At 41.7% G+C, this 22,642-nt stretch overlaps 1 protein-coding gene across 6 annotated transcripts in view; it reads left to right on the plus strand.

Moving 5' to 3' along the window:
* Positions 1-22,642, plus strand: part of kcnh7 (potassium channel, voltage gated eag related subfamily H, member 7) — a 69,667-nt gene that overhangs the window by 27,725 nt on the left and 19,300 nt on the right. For 2 of the 6 annotated variants that reach the window (XM_037762497.1, XM_037762498.1), the window contains exons 3-8: positions 774-929; positions 6,633-7,112; positions 8,549-8,569; positions 10,465-10,488; positions 12,592-12,806; positions 19,146-19,571. In XM_037762497.1, the coding sequence (XP_037618425.1) occupies positions 774-929; positions 6,633-7,112; positions 8,549-8,569; positions 10,465-10,488; positions 12,592-12,806; positions 19,146-19,571 (1,322 nt within the window). The remainder of the gene's footprint in view (positions 1-773; positions 930-6,632; positions 7,113-8,548; positions 8,570-10,464; positions 10,489-12,591; positions 12,807-19,145; positions 19,572-22,642) is intronic. The other 4 variants (XM_037762501.1, XM_037762502.1, XM_037762500.1 and 1 more) reach the window with 3 other exon arrangements.

Genomic DNA, 22,642 nt, shown 5'->3' on the forward strand with positions numbered 1-22,642 from the left:
CAGAGAGGTAAAATTACTGTTTCTGTCAATGTAGTCTGGTGGCTTCGAGAAGCCAACAGAAGACAACAGCTGTTTCTTTTCGCATCTAACTCTGTGAAAAAAGGATTTATTTTGACCAGACCAGTGTTGGTGATTGTTGGAACTGTGGAAAGACTAACCAAGATGGTTTGGATGAGTTTTATTTTGTTAAAAGTGTCTTCTGATGATCAGCGAGTTAAAATTACTGTTTTCTGACTGGAGTCTGATGGCTTTGAGGAAAATCATATATTTTTGGGAAATGCATGCTAAGCATACATTGTGTGTTTTATTTGTGTTACATTGTGATGACCTTGTATGTCATCAGGGGGATACAGTATGGATGTAATTGGATAAGGCATTAATGTTAACGTGAGGTGAATGGATGTTTCCTCCGTATTTGACTGATGCAGTACCCGGCAGCGTGTCTGGATACATGAAATCATTCAGCTCCAGAGGCTTTGCTCTCAGTGGACCTCTTGACCTTTTCACCCTCATCTCTCTGCCAGGGCTTTCTGCACACACAGCTTTATCTGGAATAAGATGTTTGAATGTCAGAGTGTTAATGGAAAGCTGAAGCTGTACCGTATCTGAAAAGCTCTTCTGTGAGTCTTTTATCATTTTGTTTTCCACAGAAAATAATTCTTCCTTTTAGATTGATGGGGCTCATCATTTCAGGATTGTACAAGTGATGGTCCATCAAACACGGAACATAAAAGTTTATTACCCTTTTCTAACCTTCATTTCCTGTTGGTTAGGTTCAAACTTCTTGTGCGCCACCCATATCATCCCTGTGAAGAACGAGGAGGGCGTGGTCATGATGTTCATCCTCAACTTCGATTACATCCTGGATGAAGGCAGCAGCGACTCGCTGGAGAGACTCAACCACACCTCGCCACCCAAAGCTGAGCAACGTGAGTAAAGACCAAAGACGGCCGGGGAGATAACATGACATTTGGTGGAAGCTTTTATTCCCTTGTTGGTACCATGTTGTAAATATAGAGTTCTCACATGTGAAGAAAGAAGGCGTCACATGATAAGACTGGAAGAGCAAGGAGGAAGAACAAGAATGTAACATTCACTCGTGACCTTTTACTTGTAACCTTTTCCAACATCCACATCAATTTGTGCCTTTTTTTTTTTTTTTTTACGTGACCCAAACATTAAAGGAACAGTGTGTAGCATTTAGAGGGCAGACATGGAATATAATATTATTATGTTTACTTTAGTGTATAATCACCTAATTATATGAATCGTTGTGTTTTCATTACTTTAGGATGAGCCGTTGTCATTGACAGGAAACTTTATCGTATTGCGGAAAAAAAACTTAACAAATTAATCCAGACAATGACTGATATATTTGACTTCAGGACATCTCTGACTACATACATGCTGAAAATCAATCATTTTCACTGTATCAGTTTAGATATTTTTCAAAGTAAAAGCCCCTAGACGTGTATCATTCAACTTTTTCCCATGGTCTCATGTTAAAAAAGTATACAAAATTCGCAATAAATCCTAATATCGAATCGCGATACTTAAAAATCGCAATACATACAGAATCAGCACCCAAGTATGATGATAGTATTGAATCGGGAGATAGGCGTATCGTCCCGGCCCTACTAGATAGGGCCATTCACGTTTTCGCTTGGCACGGGAAAAGTTTCCGTTGGTTGCAATCTGCAACCACACCGCTAGACGCCGCCAAATCCTACACACACTGCGCCTTTAATGTTAACTACTGGATACATTTGTTTAGTATCTTGCCTCTGCAGCATAATGCTAAAATCCGGAGCAGTGCACTCTGCAGGAAATCCCCTTACTAGACAGCTCCTTTGGCATGTTGACACCAGCGTTTAGCCTACACTGATGTTTTAGCCTGCCATCATCTCAAAGGTCTGGCCCAATTATAGCTCCTGGCCTGATGAACCACTGGAGCAGCGCTGGAGAGCTCTCCTCCCAGAGCTGTCGCTGTAAGAGTGCATAATGCCATTCCCCCGCAGTGCTCTCCAACATGTTCTTGATGCCTTCCTCTCTCTTGCGCCAACTCTCTGTCGGTGACATATAAAGCGGCAGCACGGCGGACCAGGGGTCACCTCTAGATGACTGTAATTGGATGAGGCCCCCCTAACAGGCTGCGTTGCCTCATGGGGGGGTGTTGTGGAAAGACTGGGGATGCGTGTGTTGTGTATATATAAGCTGTGTACACTCCTTCTGCGGCGAAGCCATGCGTATAAGCTTTTCAATTTGTGAGTGAGTGTGTGCAGGCGTGTCACTGATAAGGCCTCCCTCTTTCACTCTTCTGTGGGAGCTAATTGCTCCGCCTGAGCACAAGGGCAATCCCTGATGGAGCCGGCCTCTATGAATTAAAGTCTATTCATGTGAATATCTAAGTGGGCGTCCCTGCAACTCTAGTACTGAGGTCTAGATATGTTTACAAGGTGGAGTCTCAGCACCGGACACTTTTTTACTGCCGACACGTAACCTCTGCCGCCGCAGGGAGTCGGTATTTCTCGGCCTCATTTCATCAGTTAACTCTAGAGACCTTGTACTTCATTTTTTTTTTTTAAACTAGCAGATGGACAGAGGTCACCGGATATGAATAACTGCATAATTTAAGAGAAACATCACAGATGAACAGACTGCTACAGATGTAAACTCAATGAAACCCGTGGTGTTACTATTCCAAGTATGTGCAAGAGCAGCTGCCTTTTTAGATGGTGCGAGGTGATGATCCATGTGGTGCATTATCCAGATTCCTTCCAGGGACTGAGCAGCCATGCATTTCGGCGCTGCTTATCGATTTTTGCCATTGCCGCTCAGGGACGATCCATCCGTTCTGCCACCATTTTGGATTCCCCCTCTTCCACGGATCCATTAATTACACACACATACTCAAAAGATAAATGGCATTTAAAGGGCGGGTCTATCATTTTTTTTTCTTATCATTTATCATTCTGTGGCTTCCCAGTGGTGTTCTTTATGGAGTCAAATCCAAACAGTCCATCCATCCATTATCTGTAACTGCTTATACTGTTCAGGGTCGCGAGGGAGCCGAGTCCCAGCTGACATTGGATGAAGGCGGGGTACACCCTGGACAGGTCGCCAAACTATCACATAGAGACAGACAACCATTCACGTACTGGCAATTTAGAGTCAACAATTAACCTAACCTGCATGTCTTTGAACTGTGAGAGGAAACAGGAGCACCCGGAGCAAACCCACGCTCTTCCAAACACTCTAATTTTGGTCAAAGTATGTATGTTTTAGAGTCAAAATGCTTTTTTTCCCAAGCCGTACTAAATACATTTTCCCACGTGACCTGACGTAGGTTTCTGCATGATGTCGCTGCTACATATACGGTATATATACATCTTTATAGTCAGTGTATTAATGTTACATACAGTAATTTGGATGGTGGTCGGCATGCTCCCAGTTTGGAGAGGAGTACCGGCAGGAAGTTAAGAAATGTACTGCTGTGGACGGCACGTTAGTTCGGATCCAAAAGTCACACAATAACACAAACAAAGCAGACCAGCAGCTCCAATGTTCTGAGAGGTAAAATTACTGTTTTTGTGAATGGAGTCTGGTGGCTTTGAAGACAGCGATATCAAGTATTTAATACTCTTATCAACATGGGAGTGTGCAAATCTTGTTAATTGATTTCCAATAATAAATATATACATACATTTGCATAAAGCAGCTAAAAAATGTGCTGATTAACTATGGACAATCATGCGATTAATCGCAGCTTAAATATTTTAATTGATTGACAGCCCTAGTAACATACCATAAAATACTAACTCAGGCTCATTGCAATCAGACTTCTTCTCTCTCTATAAATGAATGTGGGGCAACGTGAGGACAGAGCAGAATTACCCATGTTATTCTCTAGAGCTGGTGAGTAATAGGAGGACTGGGAGCCCAGGTAAAAGACCACTGCATGCAAATCACTTAGTAAGCGCATTAACTGCACTACTGTTTTTTTATTCATTTAAAATCAAAAGAACAGGAGACGGACACAAAGCCGTCTCTGTCCCGCTTTTACCAAAGCGTGAAGCTTTATTGTTCTCTTTCTACTTCTCCCTGACATCTGAATCACACTCGCATTACAGAAAGACATCTCACTCCCCGACATGTGGATCCGAGGGCCCAATTAATATTCAATGCAAATATTACTATCCGGTATCATAGCAACAGGGGCCACTGTACGTCCGTTGGTTGTGTAAAGCAGCTGGTGAGTTTTTGCAGGGAAAGACTTGAGTGTTGGAGAGGGAGAGTAGCAGCACTCAGAGATTTCAGCCCTTTTGATATCACTATTAAATATAGCTGCATACACGCCATGACTGAATTATGAGCTAATTAAAAGATTTGTGGCGTATATGTTTATCCTATTATAGGCGCAGTAATTAGAAACAGCTCTGAGCACGTGAATGCTCCTGAGCTACCATTCATTACTTTGTTACGATGTCATTATAACCGTGTTTAAATCAAACCGTCGGAAATGTGAAATGCTAGAGTTAGAGCATGATTAATTGGAGAAAAAAAATGTCATTGTTGTATTGCAGCGGTGCGACTGCAAGACAATTTTCCTTTGGTGGGAGAAGTGTTCGAGACAGCCCCACTAAAACAAGGTTTTGCTGTGTTGTGCAGACTCTTTGGAATATAAATTGGGTTTGCTGGGTTGGGATCAGCTTCAGACTGATGGTATTTTTGATCAGCGGTCTTATCTGCCTCACTGCACTGAGCTCAGATGAAACCCAACTTTGTTTTCATTAGCAGAACCGAGAATTCAACTTTCATCTTCATTAAGATGAATGACTTGTTTGGTCCTACTGCGCTGTAGATTTGAGCACAGATTCCAGCTCTGAATCACCAATTAAATGGAAATTATCATGTCCTGCATCATCAACATCTGGCTAGAGACTTAAAGGAGACATATCATGCTCATTTTCAGATTCATGCTTGTATTTTGAGTTTCTACTAGAACGTGTTTACATGCTTTAATGTTAAAAAAACACATTATTTTTCTCATACTGTCTTGTCTGAATGTACCTGTACTCACCATCTGTCTGAAACGCTCCATTTTAGCGCCTGTCTCTTTAAGACACCCTCCCAAAAAAGCCCAGTCTGCTCTGATTGGCTAGCGAGAAAAATATGAAATAAAAATGTCTTATTTAGCGTTCGGTTGTACTTAGCTCCATTCTCTCATGTGACTACTGGTTCCAAAAAAACAAGATGATGACGACCAAAAACCAAAATGCTGATGGTCAGAAACCAAGATGGCGACAGCCAAATTGCAAAACTCAAGGCTTTGAAACTGTACTCCAGAAACCAATGGGTGACATAACCGTGACTACGTACACTTCTTATATATAGTTTTTAACGGTATTTCTCAAGCTGTGGGCGGTATATTCTAATGAGTCTGCATGTGACATAGGAAGGGGAGCCAAATCTGATTGACTTGTTGAATCACATGTTTTCTGATCCAGGCAGCCCACAAAAAAACTGACTGAGTTGTCTTATTTCACAGTTTGTGGGTTGGTAGATAACCTAATGTATGTGTACAAGCATTAAAAAGTGAGTTTTTCATGATATGTCCCCTTTAATTCAAACAAGACAGAGCATTGTGTCTGTAAATTACTTTCTTTCTCTCCCCTCCCTTTCTGTCTCACCCGAATAGAAGGAGCAATGAGGAGGATATAGATGCATGCTGCTTTATGTTCTATTCTACCACCTATTGTGTCTCTGGATGAGTAAAATGGTTGTTTTCATAAATTCAGGTGTGCGCATCCTGTTCTTCTTTTAATGCTTTTATGAAGGGTTTTCACTGTGCGCCATGGCACCGAGACAGCGCTCTGATATGTATGGCATATGTTCAGGCGACTAAATGATTCACAACACGCAGGCCACTGATTGCGGTCCATATGTGGAATCCTGCGAGTGTGACTGTCTCTCATGATATGTTTGCATTTATTGTTAGATGCAACTAAAAGGGCCTATTTGTGAATGATGTGTTCGTGGGTGTGTGTAGCATATCCTCAATTTACACTAAACTTCTTGTGTTTCTTCACTTTCCCCTCAGAACTACCTGCTGTTATGGCAGCAAGCACCCAAAATATCACTCTTTCATCTCCCCAGGAGCTATCAATCACTCATTAAAATCCTTGCGCATAATCCTCGTCAACGCACTACCGGCATTATAATATTTCACCAAATGTCCTCCTCCATGAATAATTGAAGGATATCGAAGATTGAACTGGTGCCTGAGGCAGAACGGGCATTTCTTTTGATCTGCCAGGGTCTTTTTAAGATAGCTGCATTGGCAGGCTTCTCAGCGCTATTGGCAAACAAGTACGAAGATATCAGCGGGGATATTGAAGACTGCGAGCGAGATGTGCTGCAAACACGGCGTGAAAACACAACACAAGGTCGTTGGGGGTAATGTCGATCCCACTGGCTCATTAAAAAACACCATACACTGTTTTTATGCTGTCAAATCACATCACCATAACTAAGTGACTTAGATTTATGCCCTTAGGCGCTCACTCAGTGTTATTGGTCACCATAAATTGTGCGTATGGAGTATTAAGACTTGTTGCTCTCTTCTCTGTCAGGGAAAGGGAGATTCTTTCGCTTCCGTTTCCCGGCCTTACCTCTCCTGGGCATCAGCAAGCAGTCCCTGCCCCAGGAAGACCCCGACGCCGTCATGGTGGACTCCCCCCGCCACAGCGACGGGTCGGTGGCGACGCGAGACTACCAGCTCCCCACCACCCGCGAGAGCTGCAGCCCCTCCTACGCCAACGACACCCGCGCCCTCATCGGCCCCAGCCACTGCTCGACCCCCGTGTCCGGGCCTTTGGACCACTCGTCGCCCAAGGGCCCCTGGGACCGGACGTACCCGGACCAGACCGTCACCCAGACCCAACACCCGAGCAAAGAGGACACGCTCACCGCAGCTCCGTCAATCCCGGGCCTCACTCCAACCGCCTCCAGAGAGAGCATGTGCAGTATTCGCAGAGCCTCCTCCGTACACGACATGGAAGGATTTGGGTGCAACTCCAAGATGGCGTTCAGGGACAGACACGCCAGTGAAGGTAGGAATCTCATGCTCTACTATGCCTCTGATGTACACTGGAAAGCGTCTTTTGTGACATCACAACTAGTTTGAAAGCCAATTCATCCTACGCCCACCTTTGGTTACGTTTGCTAATGTAGGATTGGACAGTGCCCATTCTAGGGATGGGTCAATTGTTGAAAGCATCCAGTGCACATACACTGAAAATGGACTTTTCGGGTGGTTAAAGGAATACTTCACCCCCCAAAATCATAATTTGTGTATCAGTTACTCACCACATGTTACCTTGAATTCTTGAAGAAAACTTTGTTTTTCTTGCATGCCTCCGCGGAGAATGGCGAACCAAAAAACGGAGTAAAGCCTTGATGAACTGAAGTAAATGGGAAAACATCCGTTTATAAACTCTTACGCAACTGGTGCAGTATAATCCAAGTCTCATTTATCCAGTCGTATGCTCACTACTTCCCAAACACCTTACTATTTAAAACACTTCCGCATAAACAGTCTCATACTCGTGCATTACTCATCCAAACGAGTACGAAGTGTTTTAAATAGTAAGGTTTTAGCAAAGATGCATGTGTTTGCGAAGTAGTGAGCATACGACTGGATAAATGACACTTGGATTTTACTGCACCAGTTGTGTGACAGTTTGTAAACAAATGTTTTGATATACTTTTGCTGTTGTTAAATGCTGCCCCCATTTACTTCAATTCATCAAGAATTTCTCCGTTTTTTGATTTTACCTTCACTGCGAAGGCATGCAAGAAAAACAAAGTTTTCCTCAAGAATTCAAGGTAACACGGGGTGAGTAAATGATATACAAATGATCATTGACACAGTGAAGTATTCCTTTAAACTTTTAAAATGAGAGAGACAGAGGCGATCTTTAAAAAAAACAAAGTTTTAAAAAGTACATTTTGACCCTTGACAGTGCGTGGTTGGTGACCACGGCTCTAACAAAAACACTCTTTGCCCAGTGATGTCAGCTAATAACAATGTTGTATTTGACATTAAGGGACTTATGAGGGAATTCATCACTTATGACAAACATTGACTATAATTTAGCTATATTAATTACCACTGTGGCCCCAAAATAGGAGATTGGAGATGTGGCGTCTCTTAATCAGTATTATAGTGTGTCACCATCTACACTGTGTGCTATTGATCTTCCCCTGAGTCTCATTAGTCTTTTGGCCCTCATTTGGATGAGGGTAAGAATGCCCCAGACTGGCCGTTTCCTCCAGGCCGATCCGTCTACCCCCATCCCCTTATCCACAATCCTCATTCAAATAGCTCCCAGTGGCTGACACAGTAATATGTCTACTTCACAGTAATGAATTGTTCATGGGGACAGTAGCGGGGGTTTGATGCCAGCCCCCATTTGTCATCATAGAAGCACCAGAAAATTCCTCTCTCACCTCCCCTTCTTCTCTCTCCTCCAACGGCGTGTTGCAGACAATGGTCGCAATATTAAAGGTAACAAACAGCAGCCCGCTGCATCTTGAGCTGTTATTGGATACTGCACAAAACCCTGCTTGTTGCATGAGTTTCCCCACATGACATGAGGTTCATGTTGAATGCAAATGCCTCGGTGGACTGTGTTTCTACGCCTCGAAACACTGGCACGGCACTAAATGACTCAGTCTCAGTGCACATGACCCGCCGATCCCAAGCCAGTCGCCCAGGGGAAAGCTCGGTTCAAAAAAACACACACTGACCTCTGCACGCGCTTGCATGAAGTAACACATTACATCTCTCTCTCACGCTTTTGTTCATTGAAGAAAATCAATGAAGCTTTACAAGACGATACCTCCTCCCACTGTCTTTGACCTCTGGTGCCTTGTTGCCATGATGTCTTAGTGAATGAAGAGAAACCTGACTGTGTTTCCATTTGAATCCTATATGCTCACCCTTGTCCTTTTCACGTAATAATTTAGATAGCAATTGACCTGTAGCAGTGCTGATGCTGCATGCATTTCACAACATTAGGTAACACTTAAAATAACCATCATTTAAAAATGGTGAATTGATAGTTAATCAAACTTAGTTAATAGTTATTTTACTGTTGACAAACAACAAAATTATAATTAATTATGTTTACTGATTAATAGTAATGCTTTAATTTATGTCATTACATATATTATTATAAGTATCTGTTAATGATTACAAAATTTGTCAACCTTAAATAAATAGTTTGTAAAACAACTATAAATATTACATAGATAGATATTTGTAACATTTTGTTAATGGTTAACAAACCATTACAAATGTCTATGTAATGTTTACAGATATTTCTAACACTTTGTTAATGGTTAACAAACCAATTATTAACCAATAACAAAGTGTTACAAATTTCAATCGATGTAATGTTTATAGATATTTCTAAGACTTTGTTAATGTTTAATAATTGGTATGTTAACCATTAACAAAGTGTTACAAATATCTACCTTTATAATTTTTACAGAAAAAGATATTTGTAACACTTTGTTAATTGTTAACAAACCAATTATTAATCAATAACAAAGTGTTACAAATATCAATCGATGTAATGTTTATAGATATTTCTAAGACTTTGTTAATGGTTAATAATTGGTTTGTTAACCATTAAAATAGTGTTACAAATATCTATAAACATTACATAGAACACTTTCTATCTGTAATATTTATAGATATTTGTAACACTTTGTTAATGGTTTGTCAGTGGTTAATAATTAGTTTCTGGTCCATCTATCTATGCAATGTTTATAGATGTTTTAACAAACGGTTTCTTAAAGTTGTACAACTCATTTGGTAATCACCAACAAATACTTAAAGTAGTATATGAAATGGTGCAAATGTGTGCAACAATAAACTGATAATACATACTTTACTAATGTATTCAGACTGTAACTGTTATCGTCTCCTATTAGCTATGATACAATATAGAAAAAGTAATTATTTCATATTACAAAAACTAATGATAAATTAACAGAAATTATTGCATTACTAATAATTAGCAAACATTATTAATTATCATTTCTTTGTTTGTTGACAGTAAAATAACTATTAACATTGTTTAATTAATTATCAATTTACCATTTATAAATTATGGTTATTGATGATGGCGTTACCTTGCTGACAGACTATGACTTGATGCACTAATGTTTAGTTGTGTTTAGTATCAAATTCCCCAAATTAAAGCATAACTGCCCAATGTTGATGTTTTTTAATATCACTTTTTCTATAAAGGTTTACTCACAGAGCTGCCAACGTTCCCTGATAAATGCTATAATGTGATATTGTTTGTACCCATGACTACTACGATCCAACGACCCTTCCATATCCCCACTCTCCCCTTTACCACCTATTTCTTCTCTCTCCTGGTTTGCTAGTATCTCGCTCCTGGATGGCTGGGGGTATGGTTTCAGCTTTTCCTTTCGAAGTTATTTTTCATGACTGCGATGATGTATCCTTACTGTGGCATGTATTGAAGCTGTGCATGCAATCTCTCATCCTCCGCTGTCTGTTTCTCTGTCCTTGACTCTCAATCACTGTACTGTACTATGTGTGAAAAGGGAGGGAACATAGTGCAACCTTCCTCTGCTGGCTCACTGGGCTGAATCAGCAATGCTCTCTTTTTCACTTTTTATCACTCTCATTGGGTCACGTGTCGGTGTGTGTAGTGCTGTCACATATTGTTGAATGCTTTCACAAGAAGGTAGGGAGTTAATTTCTGAAAGTCAGTTTTTATTTTGCTGTGAACTTGTAGAAAACATTGTTTGGTAGACGAGGGAACACTTTGTTAATTCTAGGGTTGGGTACCGTTCACATTTCAATTCTGTATAACAAAAATGGAATACTGTAGCCTACACAGTACTGTACTGTCCTTTGTTATTGCCAACACAAAGATATATTCATATTTGTGTCACATATCTTTGTACAGTGAATATCTTTGTGTCATCTATCTCTGTACAGTGAATATCTTTGTTTTATCTATCTCTGTACAGTAAATATCTGTGTCGTTTATCTTTTGTACAGTGAATATCTTTGTTTTATCTATCTCTGTACAGTAAATATCTTTGTGTCATCTATCTCTGTACAGTGAATATCTTTGTGTCATCTATCTCTGTACAAGGAATATCTTTGTGTCATCTATCTCTGTACAGTGAACATCTTTGTGTCATCTATCTCTGTACAGGGAATATCTTTGTGTCATCTATCTTTTTACAGGGACTATCTTTGTGACAAAAGATAAACCACACAGATATTTAGTGTACAGAGATAGATAAAACAAAGATATTCACTGTACAAAGATAGATGACAAAGATATTCACTGTACAGAGATAGATGACACAAAGATTTTCACTGTACAGAGATAGATAAAACTAAGATATTCACTGTACAGAGACAGATGAAACAAAGATATTCACTGTACAGAGATAGATGACAAAGATATTCACTATACAGAGAGAGATTAAACAAAGATATTCACTGTACAGAGATAGATGACACAAATATATTCACTGTACAGAGATAGATGAAACAAAGATATTCACTCTACAGAGATAGATGACACAAATATATTCTCTGTACAAAGATAGATAAAACTACGATATTCACTGTACAGAGATAGATGAAACAAAGATATTCACTGTACAGAGATAGATGAAACAAAGATATTCACCGTACAGAGATAGATGAAACAAAGATAATCACTGTACAGAGATAGATGACACAAAGATATTCACTGTACACAGATAGAAATAGATAATGTAGTGACTTGCACTAAATTAGTGGAGTACCAGCTTTAAATTGTGTAAAGACAGTAGTCATAGCAGAAATTCCACGTAAGCTATAACATAAAAAATGCTAATAAGTTAAGTTCGCCAAAACTTAGGCAAACTTTATTTAGAAAGAAAGGGCTGTGTCTGTGTGGACACCATACGTGTGCGAGCCACAGCAGTTCAGCGAGGTAGCCGTCACGCATATCTCACCCAGATACGCTCTCAGGTCCTGAATTTTTGTACACATTGATTTAACGTGAATCGGTACTCGATGTACCGACGCTATTCAGTTGTACCTTTAAACGTACAGAGTTCGGTACCCAACTCTAGTTTATTCAACAGACCTCATCAGACAGAAAGATGTTTGACTAACTGTGTGAAGTTGCATTCTTTGATTGTGCATTGAATCATTCCTTTCTTTCACCAACAGTGTTCTTCATTATCTTTTAATGAGAAACCTTGAAAGGCCTGTTCACCCTAGACCAGGTCAATCAGAGGCTGTAGAGTTTAGATTTCAGTATCTGTTGTATTCTCCGTGTTGTGTTGTGGTTGAACTCACTCCAAGAGTAAGGGCCACCCCCATGCTCACTACCCATATCACAACAATCACTAGAGAACTAGACTGTTCTCTGATGACCACGATTCAGAACGCCAAGATCAATAATAGCCCAACTGTAGTACAAGATGTGGCAGCTTTTAATGACGACGTTCTCCCTCTGTCGCTCTCTCTTTCAGGGCCCCTCAGCCAGATCAGATCCAGCCTGCTGGGCTCCACCTCCGACTCCAACCTCAACAGGTATAGCACCATCAACAAGATTCCCCTCATCACGCTCAACTTCTCTGAGGCCAACAATGAGAAGAAGTGCCCCTCCCCTCCGTCCTCTGAGAAAACTATCATCGCCCCAAAGGTCAAAGACCGCACGCACAATGTCACCGACAAGGTCACGCAGGTAAGACTTGTGAAAAAAAAGTTGAGACTGAGAATGTTTTCCAAATAATGTGGGCCTTGAATCTTTGCATTCATGGAGAAAGTTCTGCTAGCAAGAGCTAGTACCCAACCCGGGAATAAAGTAAACAAAATATCTAAGATAGAAATCTTAACCCCCCCCCGCCCTCCCTGATACAGGCACTTGGTCCATTCTGATTGGCCACTTTCTGTATTTAAAGAAGACCTATTATGTTTTTGTGCTTTTCCCCTTTCCTTTAGTGTGTTATATATTTTTTTATGCATGTAAAACAAAGCCCCAAGTTCACACCAAAGGGAGAAGCTCTGCTCCTGAACTGCCTGAAACGCCTTGCTTGAAGCTCCGCCTTTTCTTCCGTAACGTGGTGATGTCATCAAGTAACACGTGGTAACATCATCAAGTAACACATTACCTGCCTAGCGGCTAGTTTGGCACACCCTCAAATAAAGCTAGTTAGAGCGGAGCTGGAGCAGGGTCCAAAAAGTTTGGTTCGGTTGACCAATCACAACAGAGTGGGCCAGCTGACCAATCAGAGCAGACTTTTCGGGAGGGCGGGGCAGGAGCTCAAACAGAGCATTTCAGACAGAGGGTAAAAAGAGGTGCGGCAGCACAGCCGGTATCAGAAAACTAAAGCGTTTTTTGAACATTAAATCATGTAAACATGTTCTAGTAGGAACCCAAAATACAAGTATGAACCTGAAAATAAGCATAATAGGTCCTCTTTAAGAGTTCTGCATAAGGGGCGGCACAATTTGCGCATCACTCTGCTCAGCACTGCTAACTCAAAGAAATTAAAATGACTCCTCTAAAGACAAACTAAAGTGTAACTATACAGAAGTTAACTAAACTAAGTACTGCCAACAAGACTAAATAAACTATGAATATGATGTATGAAACAAAAGCTACGTCTCATTGTTTATCTGTTTGCTGATGTACGTGCAATGTGCTTCAGCCAAGCAGTCTTGATCAAATTATGGTCTATTTATGTTAAAAACCCCATAAAACACTACAAATTTAGTTTTCCCCTTTCTAAATTGAATGTGTGGTATTTCAGTACATTTCATCCCTCCATCTGTCGCACGACTCCGAGGTTATTATTATCAATGTTGTATAAAATCCATTATCCAACCATCTGTTTGCAAATATTTGTTCGGAAAACAATTAAGAACAGTAGTTGGCATGAATAGTTTGCATTTATTAATAATTCAGACCACCAATCCTTTGTTGACTGTCTGAGTGGAGAGACATTGGAATTCAATATAATGCTCATCATGATATCATTTACTATCATCGCAAATCATACTTGCACAGATTGAGCAGCCGATGAAGTCACCAGATTGCAACCCCCACCCTCCCTCGTGCACCTGCACCGTGTGCCTGAGGGTGATTAATTGAAACTCAAGGGGAATGATACGTAAAACGGCAGAGGTGTCTATCACTAGCTGCAGATAATCAGGGATACTCTTACCGCTGCCAGACTGTCCAGACCTCAGGCCATATTTCTAGAGTTACGAACCGGGTTAGAGGTCATTCTCACCTTCCTTGCCAGACGAGGACTATAAGTAAAGTATTCCCACGGGTAGGCAGAGGCCCCAAACCACTGATTAGGTCTCAGTTTTGCATTTTGGCCATTAATGGTGTAATGGATAGAGGGCGCGGAAATTGACCCCTGTTCGCACTCAAAGGCGACTTCGGCTTCGACTGGAGCCAGAGGCAGAGCAGTGCTTCACACTGACCTCTCCATCCAGCATTAAAGTCAAAGTTATTAAGCAGCAGAGAGGGCAGGCTTGTTAATGTGCTTTTAATGGCATTCTGTGACATGTTGCACACTAGAGGACCTGAATACCAGCTGCTGTGTAACTTTGTCGTAACGTAGTGTGGATATTAGCACATTACTAGCACTGGTGGTGCCAGTTAAGGGTGGGGATCACCAAAAGCCCCAAGATACGATATTATCACGATACTTAAGTCACGATATGATCTCATTGCGATTTCAAACATTTTGCGATATGCAGAGTATTGCGATAAGATATATTGCAATTTATGTCTTTGGCCCCCCACCACTCTTGCTCCGTCTATGACTGAGTCATTTCTATGTTTTGCATAAACTGCATGCTGTTGAGCATTAAAATGATCATAGTAACAGATAAATATCGACGGGAGGATTGCGGCGTATCCCCATCTTCCACAGTTTAGATGTGTAAACCGTTCTCTAGACGCCTGACTGTGAGGAGCACAAAGCAACAGCAGATGTCTTGAAACCAACTCCGGACTCCTCTGGAGTTCATTTGAAGCCACTATCAAGGCGTCTGAACAGACCCGCTCTCTCCTGGCCTTGGCTGCCTCACAGCTCCCACAGGCAGATGGAGGCTTCACCCAGGAAGCTGCTGGTCACCTAAGAAAGACTCGCAGCTCCCATGCTGTTCCGTACACTTTGATCGCCTCGGTGCATGCAGCTCACGCACACACGAGTCTTAGACGCCCGCGGCTTTCCATTAACGTCTCATTTTAAACTATCTGAAGCTGGATATGGAATCAAACCAGTGCATCGTCTTTAATGATGGAGGCCACATGATTAACCGCAGAAACATGAAACAACACTCCACTCTTATAAATAATAGCCCAGCCCTGATAGTGCACAAAGCTAATGCTCATTTGCATACCGTTTGAAGCCAAGCCAAACACACAATGAGCCCTCCATTATCCCACAAGAGAGAGTTCATTTGCGCCAAGTGCACATAGCTACAGTAGGAAGGTTAAATAATTAAGATGTGATCTTTTATTTAGAAACAGATTGGCTGCAACACGTTAATCCAGAACTGTCATTCCGCCAACCAACCGGCTCCTCCCAGGCTTCCCAGCAGGCCGAGGGGTAATGTATCCATGGTGGTGTAGTGCAGAGTTACCATCTTGATAGTGTCATCACTGTTTATCATAAACTGCATGATTAGAAATAAGGGTTCCAAAAGCGTTCTAACTGAGAGGCTGAGGTTCTACCCAGAACTTTTTGGAGAGGAGGTTCTTCAAGGGTTCTTTGTAAGACCAAGGGTCCCATTAAGAACCCTTTTCATCCACAGAACCCTTTTTGGAAGAAAGAGTTCTTCAATGGTTCTTTGTAAGACTAAGGGTTCCCATCGTTACGGCCCCGAGAAAAGCTTGTTGACGAGGTCGAACATAATCACACGAATCAAGAGTTTTCAAAAATATACAAGTTTTTATTTAAGTGCAACACAGAAATAATTGACCAATAATTAACCAAAGAGCAAAGTTAAGTAAAAAAACAAACTAACCCATAAGGTTTTACCCATAACTAACTGAACTGGTGAGCCGGCAAAAAGGAACAAAAGAAGGGAAGCCACCTCAGCCCAGCTCTTATAGAGCCGGCAGAACCGGGTGCTTCCCTCTACCCCTGAACAACATAACCCCAAACTAAACCCTGACAAACAGAAACAAAACACCAAAAACTAAACCACCGGACTCATTAGAAAAGATAAAGAACGAAACAAAACTACATGTGGTCACTCTGCTGCTGCTGCTGCTGCTGCTGCTGCTGCAGCCAGGCCAGAGTGGAAGAGAGAGTGATCCCAAATCCCATCCCCCTCTTTATTGATTCACAATCAAGACAGAGCAGCCACACCTGAAGAGAAGAAACAAAGACCAAGATTAGGCATGAGACAGGATCAGCACGATCAGAAGGAGGGGGAGCATAACACCCATAAGAACCTATTTTGGAAGCAATAGTTCTTCAAGAGTTTTTTGTAAGACTAATGGTTCCATTAAGAACCCTTTTCATCCAAAGAACCTTTTTTGGAATAAATAGTTCTTCAAGGGTTCTTTGTAGGACTAAGGAGTTCCATGACTACTTCAGCAGCTGTCAATCATGACGCCCCACCCCCTTTTTCTAGGATCAAATAACTAATTAAACCATACTCGTCAGAAAAATGAACTCTTGAACATTCATCAGTGTGATAAGAACTAACTAAAATTACAGAAACCATCTTTTGACAGAAACCAAAATGTATTTTACGTCTACTTTTACTTTTTAGTTTGGCCCATGTCCCATCCGCTAACATGGAGGAGGCGGGATTTATGACCTATACTGCAGCCAGCCACCAGGGGGCGATCAAGATGTTTTGGCTTCACTTTGGGGAAGCTGTCACGTCGTCTATCTTTATATACAGTATATGGAAGAGAGAGTCTATGAATCAATGCTATTGTTGCTATGTAATTAGTCAGAATATCTCAGCCCCTTCTAATAAGATATTGACAATCCTTTTTTTAAATCTGTGCATTGATGGTCTTGTAAATAAAAGAACATAAGTATCCTCAAATTCTCCACTGTACATTATTCCTGCATGTAGATGAGAGCAGCAGAAGAATCTCAAACATACCTTGTGGTTCAAGAAAATAGGTTACATTCAGTGAAATGTAATTAAATTACAGTTCAATAAGCCAACGTTCATTAGCATTTCCGTGCCTTTCCACTGATGTGCGTGCTGGTATGTGGAACAGCATTATGACATATGACTGTAGATTAGGTCGAGTAAAGGTCGTGTTTGTTGCTATGTGAGTAATCTGGCTGCAGGAGTTGAACTTCAGCGCCGCGACTGTACATACTGTACGATCCCTAATGCACTCCAACATTAGCTCCTAAAGCTTGCATGAGCAGATTACTTGAGGCATGATTTTTCCCTCTCCCCCAAATAAATCATTCATGTGTTTGGTGAAGGATGAAAAATCAGCTTCGAGTCTAATGATTTGAAATTTTAAGTATGCATATGAAAATCTTTCACATAATTCCAACAGGAACAGGATGCTTTAGAGCCATGCAGGGCCGAAATGCAATTTAAACCGTCCCGAAGTAAATGCTGGCCGTCTCAATAATTGAAACAGCTGTTCATCACATCACACCTATGGGTAATTTAGAGTCAACAATTAACCTAACCTGCATGTCTTTGGACTGTGGGGGGAAACCGGAGCACCCGGAGTAAACCCACACGCAAACTGCACATAAAAGGGCCCAAAGCCGGGTTTGAACCTGCGACCTTCTTACTGTAAGGTGCAGCCCAAAAATAAAACTCTTTCAGGTAAAAAAAAAAAAAAAAACTCCATGCATACAATCCTAACAGTGTTTCGCTTCAAGGATGGAGCTATCATCCAGGCCAGCGAGCCTGGATGTCGCGATCATTATCTCTGTTATTGCTGCTACCATATATACCTGAATAGCTTTTAACATCAATATTACAGCGGCGTCATGAACCATTTGGGATAAGAGTCTCAATGACATGAAGTAATTATTGGCGCGGGCAGAGGATGCATCTATTCATCTAAGTGTGTGACACTTCAATAGGCAGGAATTTTCAGGGCATGGCTCTTTCGCTGCTGATTATTGTAGCTCTAAGGAGGAAGGCAAGTAAAGTACATGAGCTGGAGGGGCAGAGGATATTACTGTGTACCAGTGAGTGAAACAGAAAAGAAGACTTGCACCCATCACTTATTGCTTATCTCCGCAACCCCTGTGACTGAGAGGAGAAGACTGAGGGACGGAACGATGATGTATAGCACAAACAAAAGGCTGAAGTGTTAATAATTGAATTGGTTATTAGAAACTCCTGCCCTCTGAGCGATGTGGGAGGTCAAACGCTTTTACCCTCTGATATGGGATAACCTTTGAAATCGATCAGAAACCAAAGGACAGACAAAAGGGAATGTGTTCTATTATTCATCGGGCTGCCACTTCATTAAAGGGGGTGTTCCACATGCTTGTTTCATTACGGTCACAACTCGGTGTGTAATTGCTGTTGACTTCCAAATAACCGTGCTTAGATTTCCGTATTCTTAAATTGATTTCTGTTAGAAACGGCCAAGAAAGGCTTGCACATCACTGTTTTAGGGATTGACAAAATTCACCTCATACCAATCTATCTCAATGTGTTAAAGTAGAACCATGTAGGGTTCTTCGGCTTGTCCTCATAGGATGATAGAACCTTGTGGTTCCACCCAGAACCCTCTGTGGGGATTTTATCTGGAACCTTTCCACCTTCCAAGGGTGCTAACAAGAACCCACCCATGGGTACCAAGAAGTCCAAGGGTTTCATCTGAAAGCCACCCAGGAGGTCACAGTCACAGTTTTGGGGGGTGGAAGTTTAACCTTCAACACCTTAACCCTGGTTGTACTTTAATAATCTCAGAGAATATTCAAGTTTATCAAGTTTTTCTTTTTTACCTATAGCCTTAATATGCAGTCATTCTAACACTAGTGAAATAAACCCTCCACTTTGATCAAGTGATAAAGTTGATGAATCCTTTTGTCCCTCTCCTCAGGTTCTTTCTCTTGGTGCAGACGTGCTGCCGGAGTATAAGCTCCAAACACCACGTATGGACAAGTGGACCATCCTTCACTACAGTCCCTTCAAAGCCGTGTGGGACTGGCTGATCCTGCTGCTGGTCATCTACACCGCCATTTTCACGCCCTACTCTGCTGCCTTCCTCCTCAACGACATCGAGGAGCAGAGGAGGCGGGAGTGCGGCTACTCCTGCTCGCCCCTCAACGTGGTGGATCTGATGGTGGACATCATGTTCATCGTGGACATCCTCATAAACTTCAGGACCACATACGTCAACGCCAACGAGGAGGTGGTCAGCCACCCGGCCAAGATCGCCATCCACTACTTCAAAGGCTGGTTCCTCATAGACATGGTGGCCGCCATCCCATTCGACCTGCTCATCTTTGGCTCAGGATCAGATGAGGTGAGAGAGGGTTTCTGTGGTTCTTTAGCAACAGTCTGATGCTGGTTGCACAAAATATAACCAGTGGATCTGCCGTGCATAATTGAACCTTGACAGTACCAGGGATGTCACTATAAATGATACTTTGGTACCAAGTTTCTTATGTTTTAGGACGGTTTACGTTTTCAAAAGCCCAAATTTGAGAGCACAAACTTTTTCCCCTTGCAAAGCTGCATCCCTCCTCCGTTACTCATGTGTCATGACGCAAGACCACAGCTCCAGCAGTCATGTTTCTGATCTGTTTAGACTACTAAAGACAATCTGACGCTCGGCTGTCACATTCGCTTCCCTCCGCTCTCTTTTCATCAGAGCCAGACTGGGAGGCCTCGGGCAATCCACATCAGTTAAAAGGTCTCAGCCTCCCTAACCACTGAGGAACTGTTTTGCTCGTGTCTGTCTGAGGGAGTAAGTTATCTTATGCTTGGAGAGAGCAGTTTAGAGAGTGGAATAAATTGGCAAAAAGGACACGAGCCATGGGGTCCTTCTGTCTGGAGTTTGCTTGTTCTCCCCGTGTTAGCGCGGGTTTACTCCGGGTGCTCCGGTTTCCTTCCGTGCAGGTTAGGTTAATTGTTAAATGCCCAATTCCTACCCAATGTCAGCTGGGATTGGATTGATGAATATTAATAAGTTAAGTGAATTAACACAAAAGCCATCCCAGACTTGATGTGTGTTGTTGAGGGCGAGGACCCCGATGTTTACCGTTAGGTGTGTGTTCCTGTGAGGGGGGGTCCATGCCTCAAGGCTGGCAGTGAGTGGCAGGTGGAGAAAACAGAGCGGACAGGCTGAGCAACGCCACGGCACGATGTATGTCCTCGTCACACAGCTGGGCGACTGGTGCGTTGACAGAATGTGTGTTGCCGTTTCAGCTCGTGTCAAAAGCACACAGTGAGTAGAATGACAGGAGATTGTATTTTTAGCCCCTCCAATCACCAGCATAAACCGAAAATAACACATCCATGCACACTTTTAGCTCTCGCCTTTAAGGTGTGTTATTTTAGCTCTTTGTGCAGAGACTATTTTTAGACATAATCTCGTGCACCTTTGTTGCCTGGATACCATCTCCGACAATATTTTTTTTTGGTGATTTCATTAGAAACATGGCAGGTTGAAATCCCCTGTGAGAGATTCTTTGTCCGTGCAGGATTTCAGCTCTGCAGAGTGAAAAGAAATGATCTGGTTCTGAATTTACATACAGGAGTCATTTGAGCTCCTCCATCATTTTCATACCAATGCCCTGTTGTGATAACATGACATTATTTGCATATTATGTCCAGGTTTACATGTACATTATCTCCAAATATGAGGTGTTTGAAAATTACCGAGGTTTAGTGTGAATGTGCGCCCTTACCCAGAATTTAAATATTATTTTCCTTTTATCCCGGGCAGGGTAGCAGATGCACATTAACGACTCAACTAAGCCAAAATGTCTTAGGGCATGGCTGATTTTACTTTAAAATCTTAGAATTTATTAATGATTTTTTTGCTTCAGTAGTCCTAAACACTCACTCAGTGCTCAGTAATAAATGAACATGAACAGTCCACAGTGGCAGGCTATTATTTGTTGTCAATGAAGCAGTTCCAGAAAGTTGACCATGTCGATGATTATTATTGATTGGATCTTATCCTTTGGCGAGAGCTTTTTATGCTCAGTGTTACCAGATCTCGCAAGAAAAACAAGCAACCAGGTCTATAGAAACAAGCCCAAAAGATGCAACTCTCCCCCCAAAATAAGCGACCATACCTACCTACCACTATATGAGAGAGAGGAGGCCACTTGATCACTTCATATATACAGTATGTATGACTTTATTTTAGATTGCATGCATTTCATTTCATTTTTGCAGTTCTGCATCCATTTTTAGCTTGTAACTAGACATTTTTCTTGTTATAAACATGTTATTTATCCTAATTGACATTGGGCGAAGACCGTGTACACCCTGGACAGATCGCCAGACTATCAAAGTGCTGACACATAGAGACAGACAACCATTCACGCTCACATTCACACCTACAGGCAATTTAGAGTCAACAATTAACCTAACCTGCATGTCTTTGGACTGTGAGGAGAAACCTGAGCACCCGGAGCAAACCCACGCTAACACGGGGAGAACATGCAAACTCACAAAAGGGCTCAAATTCCTATTTTTTGAGCTCAAAGTGAACCACATGCACAAAGCTCTTTTATGGCAGACTTTCTATATATATATATTTTCATGCAAATTAAACCAGCTTTATTGAATTACATCATTTTTGCCTTTGGTTAAAGCAGACTGCACAGGAATGCACTCCAACTCTTATCATGCTGCAAAAACCTGCAGCAACGGCTGTGCTAAACAGAGAAGAAAGAGGAGGCAGGTTCATTCTAACAAGCGGCCCCCTCAATCTCACTCTTGCCCTGCTGGAATTGTGTAAACAGTCAGAATAGACACGGACTGGTGTTTTAAATTCTTGTTGACTCAGACAATAATATAGTCGTACACTGTATCTTTGGTTTGTTATTAGATTAATGAATGAGCAAAACAATATAGTTGACTTGTTCTGTGACCTGTGCAGCTCTAGTGTATACAGGAAATATGACTATTTGTGATGTTTTGAACCAGAATCAGTTCCCCTCAGCTCTACAGTATATCCCAGCTCATTGCTTTAGTTTTATGGCTTGGTTCAGTCTTGATGCTCTCTTCGGTGTTGTTTTCTGCTGCAGCAGTGAAAGCAATGACAGTTTTTTCTCCAGTCAAAAAAAACAAATGTGCCCAGTGGCTTGGCTTTATCAGTGTCAATCCAATGTCAGATTCATACATTCATGTATGTTCACTAACTTTGGAGTATATCATAAAATGATGGTACTTTATCAGTCATTTAATATGAGAACACATTTGAGTACTCTGAGTCAAAAGGTTGCGTCATAACTTCGGTTGACTATTGGTGCTCTAAAGTGGCCAGGCGAGCCTGGACAGCCACAGTGGCAGATGGCCAGAGGGATGTTCGGCAGATATGTTTTATACAGCTGGTTGCTAATGGGAGCTTTAGCTCGC

This window comes from Sebastes umbrosus, chromosome 24 (assembly GCF_015220745.1).
Source record: "Sebastes umbrosus isolate fSebUmb1 chromosome 24, fSebUmb1.pri, whole genome shotgun sequence".
Taxonomy (NCBI): domain Eukaryota; kingdom Metazoa; phylum Chordata; class Actinopteri; order Perciformes; family Sebastidae; genus Sebastes; species Sebastes umbrosus.